The 15,217-nt window shown below is 42.9% G+C and overlaps 1 protein-coding gene across 2 annotated transcripts; it reads right to left on the bottom strand.

Annotated features, from left to right (window-relative positions):
* Window positions 1–478: 478 nt before the first annotated feature.
* Window positions 479–13,776, bottom strand: LOC121578255 (guanine nucleotide-binding protein-like 3-like protein). 2 transcript variants are annotated; one of them, XM_041892476.1, is made up of 16 exons: window positions 13,701–13,776; window positions 13,566–13,606; window positions 12,979–13,089; window positions 12,741–12,857; window positions 12,540–12,623; window positions 10,545–10,680; window positions 10,335–10,438; window positions 9,994–10,138; window positions 9,824–9,911; window positions 9,563–9,740; window positions 9,327–9,469; window positions 7,290–7,426; window positions 7,032–7,198; window positions 1,970–2,144; window positions 1,720–1,797; window positions 479–1,376 (listed from the first exon to the last, which is right to left on the bottom strand). In XM_041892476.1, the coding sequence occupies exons 1-15, from the start codon at window positions 13,711–13,713 to the stop codon at window positions 1,730–1,732; spliced, it is 1,707 nt and encodes a 568-aa protein (XP_041748410.1). In that variant the 5' UTR covers window positions 13,714–13,776; the 3' UTR covers window positions 479–1,376; window positions 1,720–1,729. The 2 variants fall into 2 exon arrangements, with proteins under 2 accessions (XP_041748410.1, XP_041748411.1); XM_041892477.1 differs by having other exon boundaries at window positions 13,722–13,761.
* Window positions 13,777–15,217: the final 1,441 nt, after the last annotated feature.

Genomic DNA, 15,217 nt, shown 5'->3' with positions numbered 1-15,217 from the left:
ATTCCATGAATAAATAGGATGACCATTTTTCTTGGAACACTCTGCACTCTGCGTCCACTTTTCTCTTTTTTGACAGAGACATATTGGGGCAATGAGGGTGCCAAAGCACATAATGTTAAAAGTAGAAGCCGTAATAAATATCGCGGGCAAAACAAAGTAGCTCATTGGCTGCACGTGCTTGACCTACTTGCTCTGCCCCGGTATAAACAGTTTGCTTGCTTAACACAATTGCTATTGCGCCATCAAGTGGACGCAATTGGAACAGCAGTTTATTTTATTGAAAAATTGCAGCGCATTTTTATACTTTACACATTTTTTTTTTTTTTTAAATCATCTCGCGGGCCGGATTAAACCCGTTTGCGGGCCGGACGTTTGACACCCCTGATTTACAGTCCAGCAGTACCATGGCGACCGCTCCAAATTCAGACTGCTAAATACTTTAATCCAAAAACTCCTGCATCTTACAACACACAACTGCTACCATTTCACTTCTATTTATTCATTACCAAGTATGTTTATATAACAGTTGAACACATTCCATGACTTCACTTTAATTCTTAATTTGGTTCCCAATTAGGACAAATATTCAATTTGGTGATAACTAGTTGGTTATTTTTTCCATTGTCTGGGTGATATCAGTTCAGTACCATACTAGAATGTTTTCCTTACACTGTGCTTTTGTTTGAGAAGGTTACAGAGATTACCTTGTATTCTTGTTTCTCAAAATAAACCTTTAAAGTTACCTGATCTGTGTAATCGGAATGACTTGATAAACTTTACACCAGGGTAGTCCATACGTCTTCCTGGATATCTACCCTCATGTAGGTATGCAAATTTGGAGTGAATATATCTAAAACCATTCCAAAAGTACAATAAACACTCTAATATGGTTTCTCACAAGTTTGTTTTCCAAACAAACTTCCCTTATTTACAGTTGGTTGTAGGCCCTTTTGTTTCAACATTTGAGTACTCTGTAGGTTCAGTACTACCTGTGGGTCACAAAGACTGACAACAATAGGGAAAGCTCAGGTCCTTCCCAGCTCTAAGGTTTGCTAACTGCATCCTGTGTTGTGTAGCGACTCCTCGAAGGCGTGGTCGTGCCTTAGGGGGGTCTTCTTATGTAGACGTAAACTGCTCACGGACCAATATTTAACAGGTGCTCACTCAAGACTGGAATTGATTAGCTTGTTCTACTGCAATCAATAGGATGCGCAAATTAATCACATCAATATTTGTAATGAAATCAATGGAACCGGGACCACGGTGACAAGAAAAAATGTGGCCGCTCTTCCTGATTTGGCATTGGAGAAATATAAGATTAATGCATAGGCCTCTCTCTCTGTCCAGTCTTAGCCTGTAATTTATCCAAGTTCCACCTGCAAGAAACAGGAGTTCATATGACATAGGTTCCTTCCAAATCGAGAATGAAGAAAGTATCGGCAAGTAAAAGGTTGGTCAAAAATATTAGGACCATATATACTGTATGCATGACCTCAAGACACAAGCTTTAGATATGCCGGTGAGGTTTGAGTTCACATGGCTACTGTGATTTCTGCCTTTGATATACCAACAAGTCTTAATTATCTGTACTCAAGTCTTGATATGTAAATGTTTATACTGAATTGAACGTCATGCTACCACTAGGGGATGTTGTGAGTAGGGTTATGACAATATCGACTGAACAGATATATAATAAAAAAACACCTCGTCTTAGATTACCTTTTATTTTTCATCCATCTGAAAATGCGAAGTTCATTGCTGTAGTCAGGCTGTCTGAGAGTTTGGTAGCAATTCTGTCTGAAAATAAAAATGAGAAATTGGATAAACTCACAGATAAACCTATCAATTACAGTAGTAATAAAAATAAATATATCCAAGTTAACCTCAAAGTAACAAAATAGGATTGTCACGTGATCTACAAACCAAGGATTTACCCAACAAAATGTTAGTGTTAGAACATAAGATATACCAGCTCTTTTCTGTTGTTTCTTCCTTTTCTTCCCAGCAGCCATGAGTGCTTGGCCCTGCTGAAGAGGGTCTACATTCAAGATATCCTTTAAATCCACAGCCTTGGGGGCAGCAGCATCAGCTGAACCACCAGTCTTTGCCCTTTGCGCTTTTATCTCCACAGTCATAGATCCAAACTTGTGTGAAAGAGACAAAGATATATTTAACCACTAAGGCCAGAGGGGGTGTGGTAAATGGCCAATATACCATGGCTAAGGGCTGTTCTTAGGATACAGCCCTTAGCCGTGGTATATTGGCCATAACAAACTCCCAAGGTGCCTTATTGCTATTATAAACTGGTTACAAATGTAATTCGAACAGTAAAAATAGATTTGTCATACCCGTGGTATACGGTCTCATATACCACAGCTTTCAGCCAATAAGCATTCAGGGCTCGAATCATCCAGTTTATAATACGATTCAATTCATCAAAGGACTTTGAAGTGGGCCCCAGCCCAAGTCATAATACTACTGTAAAAATGAAACAATACATGGTCATCTGGGTTGTGTTCAGTATAGGGCTGTCCCCGACAAAAAATACATCTTGTGACCAAGCGTCACAAGGCCATAACTAAACAGGAAAACGCTCATCCAGAGGCAGCACTCCTAGTGGCCGGGGACTTTAATGAAGGGAAACTTAAATCCGTTCTACCTAATTTCTACCAGAATGTTAAATGTGCAACCAGAGGAAAAAAAAAAAAACTCTAGACCACCTTTACTTCACACAGAGACGCATACAAAGCTCTCCCTCGCCCTCAATTTGGCAAATCTGACCATAACTCTATCCTCCTGATTCCTGCTTATAAGCAAAAACTAAAGCAGGAAGCACCAGTGACTTGGTTAATAAAAAAGTGGCCAGATGACGCAGATGCTAAGCTACAGGACTGTTTTGCTAGCACAGACGAACATGTTCCGGGATTCTTCAGATAGCATTGAGGAGTACACCACATCAGTCACTGGCTTCATCAATAAGTGCGTCGATGACGTCGTCCCCACAGTGACCGTACGTACATATCCCAACCAGAAGCCATGGATTACAGGCAACATCCACACTGAGCTAAAGGGTAGAGCTGCCGCATTCAAGGAGCGGGACTCTAACCCGGACACTTATAAGAAATCCCGCTATGCCCTCCGACGAACCATCAAACAGGCAAAGAGTCAATACAGGACTAAGATTGAATCGTACTACACCGGCTCTGACGCTCGTCGGATGTGGCAGGGCTTGAAAACTATTACAGACTACAAAAGGGAAGCACAGCCGCGAGCTGCCCAGTGACACAAGCCTACCAGACGAGCTAAACCACTTCTATGCTCGCGTCGAGGCAAGCAACACTGAAGCATGCATGAGAGCACCAGCTGTTCCGGATGACTATGTGATCACGCTCTCCGTAGCCGATGTGAGTAAGACTTTTAAGCAGGTCAACATTCACAAGGCCGCAGGGCCAGACGGATTACCAGGACGTGTACTCCGACCATGTGCTGGTTTGGTATGGCAAGCAGACCACCATAGTCCCCGTGCCCAAGGACACTAAGATAACCTGCCTAAATTACTACCGACCAGTAGCACTGACGTCTGTAGCCAACTGTAGCTCAGTTGGTAGAGCATGGCGTTTGCAACGCCAGGGTTGTGGGTTCGATTCCCACGGGGGGCCAGTATGAAAAAAATTAAAGAATGTATGCACTCACTAACTGTAAGTCGCTCTGGATAAGAGCGTCTGCTAAATGACTAAAAATATAAAAATGTAAAAAGTGCTTTGAAAGGCTGGTCATGGCTCACATCAACACCATTATCCGAGAAACCCTAGACCCACTCCAATTTGCATACCGCCCCAACAGATCCACAGATGATGCAATCTCTATTGCACTCCACACTGCCCTTTCCCACCTGGACAAGAGGAACACCTACGTGAGAATGCTATTCATTGACTACAGCTCACCGTTCAACACCATAGTGCCCTCAAAGCTCATCACTAAGCTAAGGATCCTGGGACTAAATACCTCCCTCTGCAACTGGATCCTGGACTTCCTGACGGGCCGCCCCCAGGTGGTAAGGGTAGGTAACAACACATCTGCCACGCTGATCCTCAACACGGGGGCCCCTCAGGGGTGCGTGCTCAGTCCCCTCCTGTACTCCCTGTTCACCCATGACTGCATGGCCAGGCACGATTCCAACACCATCATTAAGTTTGCCGACGGCACAACAGTGGTAGGCCTGATCACCGACAACGATGAGACAGCCTATAGGGAGGAGGTCAGAGACCTGGCCGTGTGGTACCAGGATAACAACCTCTCCCTCAACGTGACCAAGACAAAGGAGATGATTGTGGACTACAGGAAAAAAAAGAGGACTGAGCATGCCCCCATTCTCATCGACGGGGCTGTAGTGGAACAGGTTGAGAGATTCAAGTTCCTTGTTGTCCACATCACCAACGAACTATCATGGTCCAAACACACCAAGACAGTCGTGAAGAGGGCACGACAAAGCCTATTCCCCCTCAGGAGACTGAAAAGATTTGGCATGGGTCCTCAGCTCCTTAAAACATTCTACAGCTGCACCATCGAGAGCATCCTGACTGGTTGCATCACCGCCTGGTATGGCAACTGCTCGGCCTCCGACCACAGGGCACTACAGAGGGTAGTGTATACGGCCCAGTACATCACTGGGGCCAAGCTTCCTGCCATCCAGGACCTCTATACCAGGCGGTGTCAGAGGAAGGAACTCAAAATTGTCAAAGACTCCATCCACCCTAGTCATAGACTGTTCTGTCTGCTACCGCACGGCAAGCGGTACCGGAGCGCCAAGTCTAGGTCCAAAAGGCTTCTCAACAGCTTCTACCCCCAAGCCATAAGACTCCTGAACAGCTAATCATGGCTACCCGGACTATTTGCACCCCCACCCCATCTTTTTACGCTGCTGCTACTCTGTTAACTATTTATGCATACACTTTAACTCTACCCACATGTACATATTACCTCAACTAGCCGGTGCCCCCCCACATTGACTCTGCACCGGTACCCCCCTGTATATAGCCTCTCTATTGTTATTTTATCTTACTTCTGCTCTTTTTTTCTCAACACTTTTTTGTTGTTGTTTTATTTTACTTTTTTTATTAAGAAATAAATGCATTGTTGGTTAAGGGCTGTAAGTAAGCATTTCACGGTAATGTCTCCACCTGTTGAAATTTTAAAACGTGTATTTTTCCATATATATTGACACATCCTGTGTGTTTTAATCTAATCAACTATATTCACTGAGCTTGTCTGATGCTTTAAGCACACTGTTTGATTAAATAATTAAGACACACAAAGGACTAGAGGGAGTCCGATTTGATTGTGCCAGGCCGGGCTCAGACTTGCTGCGCTGTGAAAAAACAAAAGAAAAAATAGACAAAGACAGCGAGTGACTGTGACTAGCACCCGCTGTCTCTCTCGCCTCCCTACTGCAGCGACCACCACAGAACATCAGTGTTTATCACGCTGTCCCTGTTTCTGAAGCTGCAACATACATACATTTCAGCCATTTTTGACTGAAAAGTTTCATTACCGAAATCCCGCACTATTCCCTCAACGTGACACATGTACAGTATGCATCGCATACGCGTGACCAAATACCCATTTGCACGGGACTAGTATTACTAGAGAACGTTGGTTATTCCAGAGGACGATTCGGACGGGATTCGTTCTTTTCCCAAACTGATTCCGTAATTCTTAATTTTTTATAAATGTAGTAATGATAGAAGCCTGGAGGTTTTTATTCTAGGCGTGAAGATACAGTATTTCAACATGTGCAGGTGATAGGGCCACACTGATAACTCGAGCTTGGTTCCCACGTTTCTAAACCATACCAAACCATCTTTGGTATAGTGTCGCCATATTATTTGAATTTCCATTATTTCAGTTGTATGCTGCTTTGCAATCTATTAACAGCAAGGGTTGCATTAATAGGCTCAAAAGCATTCACTGTGAAAGTTGACATATAAATGGCCTACATATAGCCTATCTTATGCGCAGCGAATAAGTTATAGTTTTCTTGCACAAATCGCGAGCGACACCTGTCAAACTCACTCTCAAAACACAGGGACGTCGACTCGCACGGGACTAGTATTATCAGAGGACGGGACTAAAATCACATTGCATTATGGATGCAGTCTTTGTGAGATGCGGTGTGGGTGAACGGATGATCTCCACATGTGTATTTCCCACTGTAAAGCATGGAGGAGCTGGTGTTATGGTGTGGTGGTGCTTTGCTGGTGACACTGTCTGTGATTTATTTAGAATTCAAGGCACACTTAACCAGCATGGCTACCACAGCATTCTGCAGCAATACGCCATCCCATCTGGTTTTGGCTTAGTGGGACTATCATTTGATTTTCAACAGGACAATAACCCAACACACCTCCAGGCTGTGTATGGGCTATTTTACCAGAGTGATGGAGTGCTGCATCAGATGACCTGGCCTCCACAATCCCCTGACCTCAACCCAATTGAGATGGTTTGGGATGAGTCGGACGGCAGAATGAAGGAAAAGCAGCCAACAAGTGCTCAGCATTTGTGGGAACTCCTTCAAGACTGTTGGAAAAGCATTCCAGGTGAAGCTGGTTGAGAGAATGCCAAGAGTGTGCAAAGCTGTCATCAAGGCAAAGGGTGGCTATTTGAAGAATCTCAAATGTAAGATATATTTTGATTTGTTTAGCACTTTTTTGGTTCCTACATGATTCCATGTGTTATTTCATAGTTTTGATGTCTTTATTATTATTCTACAATGTAGAAAATAGTAAAAATAAAGAAAAACCCTGGAATTAGTAGGTGTGTCCAAACTTTTGACTGGTACTGTATATATCTATCTATCAATCAATTTTTTTGTTGTTGCTACTGCTCGACTAAAGAAATCTTGGTCGACCAACAGCCTATCGACCAAACGATCGACCAGTCGACTAAATTAGGTCAGCCCTAGTTCAGTAGGCATAAAAAAAATGGGGAGTTCACAAGATAAGTTCCTGTAGTAAGTAAAAGCACTGCAATACCTCAGGGTCCTGATAATCATCCATGGATTCTGTTTCATCCTTGGACTCAACCTCATACAAAGCTCCACCTTCCATTTCCAGGTCACAAGGTGGGTCTTCTTGATCACCCTGAGTCATCCCAGAGGTTGCCATGCAGAAACCCATTTGGACATCAGGGCAAGAAGACACTACAAGAGACACAAACTTTTAGCACATACGTTTTGTTCCTAATACAACTTTTCAATTACTAGGTAAGTATAAAATGCATGCGCATCCTACCAGCTAGCACTTCCTGGTTTCCCCTCTCCAGTTCCTCCCAGTCAAAAGCTTTGCCCATCTCTGCCACAATCTCAGCACAGACATGAGTGGGAAGAGTGTGCGTCTCCGGGGGGTGTGTAAAGTAGCTGATCCTACCCCTACAAGACCGTAAATTAAACAGAATAATGTCAAATCAAATTTGCCACATGAGCCAAATACAACGGGTGTAGACCTTACAGTGAAATGGTTACTTACAAGCCCTTAACCAACAATGCAGTTTTAAGAAGAAAATAAAGTGTTAAGTAAAAAAAGAGATAAGTAGAAAATATCAGTAGGGAGGCTATATACAGGGGGTACCGGTACAGAGTCAATGCAAATAGTCCGGGTAGCCATGATTAGCTGTTCAGGAGTATTATGGCTTGGGGGTAGTGAGGGAAAAAAGTATTTGATTCCCTGCCGATTTTGTGCGTTTGCCAACTGACAAAGAAATGATCAGTCTATAATTTTAATGGTAGGTTTATTTGAACAGTGAGAGAATAACAACAACAAAATTCCAGAAAAACACATGTCAAAAATTTTATAAATTGATTTGCATTTTAATGAGGGAAATAAGTATTTGACCCCTCTGCAAAACATGACTTAGTACTTGGTGGCAAAACCCTTGTTGGCAATCACAGAGGTCAGACGTTTCTTGTAGTTCGCCACCAGGTTTGCACATATCTCAGGAGGGATTTTGTCCCACTCCTCTTTGCAGATCTTCTCCAAGTCATTAAGGTTTCGAGGCTGACGTTTGGCAACTCAAACCTTCAGCTCCCTCCACAGATTTTCTATGGGATTAAGGTCTGGAGACTGGCTAGGCCACTCCAGGACCTTAATGTGCTTCTTCTTGAGCCACTCCTTTGTTGCCTTGGCCGTGTGTTTTGGGTCATTGTCATGCTGGAATACCCATCCACGACCCATCTTCAATGCCCTGGCTGAGGGAAGGAGGTTCTCACCCATGATTTGATGGTACATGGCCCCGACCATCGTCTCTTTGATGCGGTGAAGTTGTCCTGTCCCCTTAGCAGAAAAACACCCCCAAAGCATAATGTTTCCACCTCCATGTTTGACAGTGGGGATGGTGTTCTTGGGGTCATAGGGAGCATTCCTCCTCCTCCAAACACGGCGAGTTGAGTTGATGCCAAAGAGCTCAATTTTGGTCTCATCTGACCACAACACTTTCACCCAGTTCTCCTCTGAATCATTCAGATGTTAATTGGCAAACTTCAGACGGGCATGTATATGTACTTTCTTGAGCAGGGGGACCTTGCGGGCGCTGCAGGATTTCAGTCCTTCACGGCATAGTGTGTTACCAATTGTTTTCTTGGTGACTATGGTCCCAGCTGCCTTGAGATCATTGACAAGATCCTCCCGTGTAGTTCTGGGCTGATTCCTCACCGTTCTCATGATCATTGCAACTCCACGAGATGAGATCTTGCACGGAGCCCCAGGCCGAGGGAGACTGACAGTTATTTTGTGTTTCTCCCTTTAAGAGTGTGCTCCTAATATCAGCTCGTTACCTGTATAAAAGACACCTGGTACCCAGAAAACTTTCTGATTGAGAGGGGGTCAAATACTTATTTCCCTCATTAAAATGCAAATCTATTTATTTAACATTTTTGGCGTTTTTCTGGATTTTTTTGTTGTTATTCTGTCTCTCACTGTTCAAATAAACCTACCATTAAAATTATAGACTGATCATTTCTTTGTCAGTGGGCAAACGTACAAAATCAGCAGGGGATCAAGTACTTTTTTCCCTCACTGTAGAAGCTGTTAAGAAGCCTTTTGGACCTAGACTTGGCGCTCTGGTACCGCTTGCCGTGAGGCAGCAGAGAGAACAGTCTATGACTAGGGTGGCTGGAGTCTTCGACAATTTTTAGGGCCTTCCTCTGACACCGCCTGGTATAGAGGTCCTGGATGGCAGGTAGCTTGGCCCCAGTGATGTGACTTTATTAGGAAGGGATGGTGTTGCTTTGAGAACCTCAGACGTATTCAAATGTTTTTGCAGTTTGAACCCACCCTGTCCAGTCCATTAGGACACTCTTTGCCGCCTTGTCATTATCAGGCACACCTCCCTTCCTCAACTTGCCCTGTCGCCGTGCCAACAAAGCCAGGAACTCTAGAGCTGTGTGGAAGTCAGTAACACCATAGTGTTCCATGATCTATGGAAAACAAAATGAAAGACTATGACAACACGGACGTAAAAATATGTCACTGCTTTGCAGTTAATATGCCGTTAAAGATTATTTGGATACCTGTGTCTTATTGCAGCGTCTTAAGATGGCTTCGACTGGAGGTAGAGGGTCTACAAGCTGCTCAATCTTTACACAATTCCGAAGGATCATGGCTGCGTCAGTCGTCGAGGTTGCCATGACAATGCCAGGACAATCTAAAAGTTTGATGTGCTTGTCCAAGTGTATTTCCTGAAGGCACCTAAAAGCCATCATACAGGTCAGACAAGCAAGGAACGAACATGTAGGCCTAGACATAAATAAAGGCACAAGCTCTGTACTTACTTGGTTACGCCAGGTGTGGCTCCAACATTGCATGCACGTGCCCGCTTCAAACTGTTTATCAGACTGCTCTTTCCAACATTGGGAAAGCCTGAAAAAGATTTTAAAAAAGATTTTTGCAACCTTTGCCAGTTTGAAAAGTTGGGAATGACAAAAATGTATGCTGTACGCACCCACCACACCAACAGTGATGGCCGTCTTAATGTCTAGGTTGCGGCAGTAGTTCCCCAAAAGTTTCATCAGGCATTCCGCGCCCACACAGGCACTGCTACCCAGGAGCTCAGCGGTGGCCTGGTTCACTGGTACATTGCTTCGCTTCTGCAAATGGAAAACACATAAGTATAGTTACTAGATGCTACCTGAACAAAGTGTATTCAGTTAGCATCTAGTACAGTGGGCATTATTGCTTAATAGTAAAACCAGAAATATTGTATGAAACTTGAATGGAACAATTTATTTCAGTAAGTGATGCTGAGCATGTTCTACATATGATGTTCTGAATTGTCTGACTCACCAAATTCTTGTTCTGTTGCTGGGTTGAGGCTTTGAAAGCCACAGTGGGAAATTCATTGCGAAGATACTTGATCCATTTCTCAACAATCTCCTTGGACACCAGGTCTAAGAGTATAGTGGAAAGCCATGTCTGTCAATTACAGATATCTGGCACCAAGGCTTTCTAATGTATAAAGCCATGCATATTCATTAATCTCTTTTAATCGCTCACCAATCTTGTTAAGCACTAGAACAATTTTCTTGTCAGCGCCACTCTGAATGACAGCCTGCTCCACCTGAGGACAACGGCAGCCAAGAGGGTCACGGGCATCCAGAACCTCCAGAACCACATCAGAGGCCTCAACCACCTTTTATACAGAACAGGGAATACAACACATTATTACAAGCACTACATACAGGTACCCTTCTCCAGCAGACCAGAGGGGTATATTATGTACCTGGTTTGAGGAGTTAGAGGTAACTTTGGTCAACTGAGTTCAACTCGGGATAACGGGTACCACAAAAGTGGCTCACCTTTTAGCCAGGTACATTTCCATGGCACCGAATGCTTCACAACTAACCGGCTAACTCCATTTACCCTGAATGAAGTTTCTGAGCCGTGAGTTGAGGACCAATTCAATGGGATTCCTCCCTTTCGCAAACATTGCATCGTCCCCTTCGTTTGAGGAATACGACCGATTAAATATTTATTAATCAAATGTGTTTAAAAATAGTCATTAAAATACCTATCACATTACATTTTTTGTAATGACAGGATGCATTTGAAAGTTCACGCACAGTCAAACTTTTCTATGACGTTATAAAATTATTTTATCAATAGGAATATGCAGTGTGCATTGATAAGCATGTATTGATAAGCACACCAAAGACTGCATTAAAGATACATAATAAAAGAAAGACGGCACTTCTAGCAACCTATTCCACACCATAGCAGCTGAATTTGCAAGATAACTTTTCTTTCATGTTGATTTCGGCAAAAATTATAAGAGGCCATCTGCGCTCTTTTAAGGTCCTTACTACTGAATAATGTCTGTTCCAGGTGCATAGGATTCAAAATAAAAATACTGGAAAAGATGGAGACCCGCACACTATCAAAAAAAATGAATAAATCCAAAACGGAGGCCTGAACGCAAAATAAACATATTTATTAAAACATCATGGTGCCCAAAAAAATCATTGTGCAAGAAAGTAGAGCAATAGCGCTTGCAACGCCAGGGTTGTGGATTCGATTCCCATGGGGGGCCAGTATAAAATAAAAAAACATGTATGCACTCACTAACTGTAAGTCGCTCTGGATAAGAGCGTCTGCTAAATGACTAAAATGTAAATCTATGAATCAGTACCTAGTACAATAGAATGCATGATCTAAATTATATACAAAATATACAAAAGCGGACAGCGAAATATCATCAATTATTGCTTTTACATATACCATGTGAAGAATTCCTCAGAATAAATAATACAGGATCGTAAGAGTAGGGCGCAAGAGATACCACTAGATGGAGGTATCGAACACCAATTAGAGGCAATATACCAGTTACAGTAAACACTTCAATAACAATTCTTCATTCATGCCTGATGGGTGGAGTTTTTAAACATCCACCTGCATTCTGTCTGGAGAAGACTAAGTTAAAGATTACCACCCCTATGTGAATGTTTTATCAGCTATATAGTACAGAAGGACACGGCGGAGACTGAGAAATTATGTGCAATTTCTCCTTACAGCACGCTTGTGTTCTATAATATGTGTTCTTATCTATCTACTGCTTTTGCCCACGTATTGCTTATTGCATGGACAAGAGATAATGTATATGATGTTAGAAGAGCTGCATGTGAGGAACTGTGATAGTGTATTGTTTGCCAGTGGCAGAGCTTCTGAATACGCTCACTTTTTTTTACCGGAATCCCTACATGCCGCACAACTACGGCAGGGGTAGAAGCCAGTCACCTCGCCCAGTCTGCCATCATTTCGGGCAAAAATGAAAACGAGCAATAGCCACCATCGTAGTACAGATGAAGCCTGAGCTGGTATGTAAAACTAACTGAAGCTAGCTAATTTCAGAATAGCCTGGTACATCTAGCTACGTATGTAGTATACCCCTCTGCTCTACTTGTAAAGAAATGTAATGTAAATAAATGGGTATCATCACTCAAGTGCAATACTGCAGTGTTACCGTGCACTCAGACAATCGGAAAGAAAACGTACCTTTTTGAATTCCCTGTAGTACGCCTTTCTTGAATTCTCATTTTCAAAATTGACATGCTTCTCTAAACACTGCATTTCAGTTTCCTGCAAACAGAACACAAAAACACTCATGACAAGCTCTCATTCAGTAAAAAAACAGCATTGGGAAAGCTGGTCTTCCTTGACTCACCAAATAGACTATAATCACACTAGTTAAATTACCCTCTGCTCAAACTCTCTTTGTCGCTGAAGAATATCTCTCTGAAAACTGTCCAGACTCCTCCTCTTCATCAGCTCCTGTTCTCTTGACAACCTCTGCTTTTCTTGGAGCTCTTGAAGCTGACCATGACAAAGAAAGCAACATTTTAAATACCTATAAATCAACTTCAAACCAGAATTGCGCTATTGTCATGACAGAGATGAACAGTTGTAATAAAAAATATATTTAAATCAAGATCACCCTTTTCTTCCGGACTTCTTCTGGTTTTCCATACTCTTTAGGATGTCTTGCAATGGACAGCTCTGAATTTATATTCCCTTCTCGAGCGTCAGTCAGTTGTCCATCTTTGCCCTCCAATTGAAATAAAAACTAAACATGAGATACGGCCAGTATTGTTAACTTAGTTACAGTTTACAAAATGTGTAATGTGCCTACTTCACATTGAGTGGAAAACCTATTATTATATTGGACTGCAGAGACCCTTCTCAGTTCATTAACTATGTTTCTCAGTTCAATAGTTACTGTTATGTTTCCGTAAAAAAAACTCGGTTTTCTGAAGTTGCATCAAGGTTGTACAGTTTATGCCAAAGTGAGATCAGCTGGCTGGCAGTTTCGTGTCCACTGGTCACAACAGGCTAGCTAGTAGCCGCTATTACCAACTGGTGTATTGCCATACTCACCAGCGTCGCAGGTGAGATTCATATTGAGTTGTATTCTACATTCTGGCTTGCAGCGCACTAGTCTATTTCAAATTGTCCGACTGTGAATAGCATGTTACTTGCTAACGTTAACTATCTCAGGTAGATGTTCCGGAGAGCTAAACATACCTTTTGTTTTCCTTGGGAAAGTATTTTCACTCGCTTTTGTTCTGCAAAACCAACAACAAGAAGAAAAACGGTTACACATTAACCTAGCTCCAATGTTTAAACTATCAAAGTAAAATAACATTTAAATGTACGCACTGGACTTCGACATGATCTCACATGTGGAGAGAAGTTGGCGATGGGTTGCGCAGATCTGACGTCAAATGTTAATCACAACATCCTTCTTCTTCTTCTTCTTCTTCTTCAATGGGGTTTATCGGCGGTTGGCATCCAACGTTATGGTGCATTACCGCCACCTACTGTACTGGAGTGTGGGCCAGAGAAGGAGAAACTAAATCCTACCTGCCAGCCACGTTGCTCTTAAAAAAGGTAACAAAATATTTGAGACTATATCTAATGACGTTCTACTCAATATACTCTTTAAACTAATTTCCTGTATCCCCTTCTCCCTCATACTAGATCTCATCCTCTCTCTTTCCCTCTGATACTGCCCACACTGTAGCAATACATACTCCACGGACTCTGTTTCCTGGCAATAATCACACTTTCCTGTTGGATGCTTTCCTATCACATTTAATGTCATATTTAACTGGCTGTGTCCCACCCTTAATCTTGTAAAAATAGCCTCCTCTCTTCTGTCCCTTCCTGCCGTCCTCCCCTCCCTGACTTTCCTCTGTACTTCAAATACATGTCTGCCCTTATGATCTCTATTCCACTGCTTCTGCCATCTCTGCACCATCACTGTATATATCAGACTTTTTGCCTCTGCCTTGCTCATTGAAACTACAACATCAACATCCCCACTACTAAGGGCTTGTTTAGCCAGTACATCAACTGCCTCGTTCCCCTCCACCCCCACATGGGCTGGGACCCAAGTAAATATTTTTTGTATACCCATCTGTCTAATCCTGCCATGGGTTTGTAGCACCTCATAAAGCAGGTATTGTCTTCTACGTGAGCTAAAGGACTGGAGACTCATTAACACTGTACATGAATCAGAGCAAATAACTACTCTGTCTGGTTTGACTTCCTCCACCCACTGCAAGGCCAACAGTATGGACATCAGCTCCGCTGTATATACAGCCAGATGATCTGTAATAATTTCCTGACTTCCACCCCACATTCCTGCACTACAAATGCTGACCCAGTACGTCTTGTCCTTGGATCTTTTGAACCATCTGTGTAAATGGCCACAAAATCCTGATACACAGTATCCAGACGTCTCTTAAACAAATCAGATGGATCAACACTCTCCCTATCTGTCTGTAGTCTCTCCAACACTTCTAGATCAACTACTGGAGGCGGGAGTAGCCATGGTGGATTTACAGTAATAGCTACCCTTGGACTAAACTCCCTTCCATACAGACCCATCTCCTTCGCCTGGGTATTACCCACCCACCCAAAGCTTGTGTTCTGTCTTTGCTCATGTTCCCAGCATGCCTTTAAAATCCCTTTCGCAGGATGAGACACCCCATGTCCTTGTAGATTGACCCAATAATTCATTGCCAGCTGCTGTCTCCTAATCTGCAATGGCATATCCCCCATCTCCACCTGTAATGCAGCCACTGGGGACGTCCGAAACGCCCCACTACATATTCGGAGTACTTGCCCCTGTATGACATCTAACCTTTCCAATGAGGTCCGGGCTGCCGAAC

The sequence above is a fragment of the Coregonus clupeaformis genome, chromosome 12, assembly GCF_020615455.1.
Source record: "Coregonus clupeaformis isolate EN_2021a chromosome 12, ASM2061545v1, whole genome shotgun sequence".
NCBI classification, from domain to species: Eukaryota; Metazoa; Chordata; class Actinopteri; order Salmoniformes; family Salmonidae; genus Coregonus; species Coregonus clupeaformis.
This window is presented reverse-complemented; position numbering and strand designations above follow the sequence as displayed.

What these genes read in the sequence shown, in the direction of transcription:
- LOC121578255 (XM_041892476.1), bottom strand. An exon ending in ACTACAGGGAATTCAAAAAG is followed by an intron (nt 10,681 to 12,539) that starts GTACGTTTTCTT and finishes TCTGTATAAAAG; the next exon opens with GTGGTTGAGGCCTCTGATGT. An exon ending in AGCAACAGAACAAGAATTTG is followed by an intron (nt 10,139 to 10,334) that starts GTGAGTCAGACA and finishes TTCCATTTGCAG; the next exon opens with AAGCGAAGCAATGTACCAGT.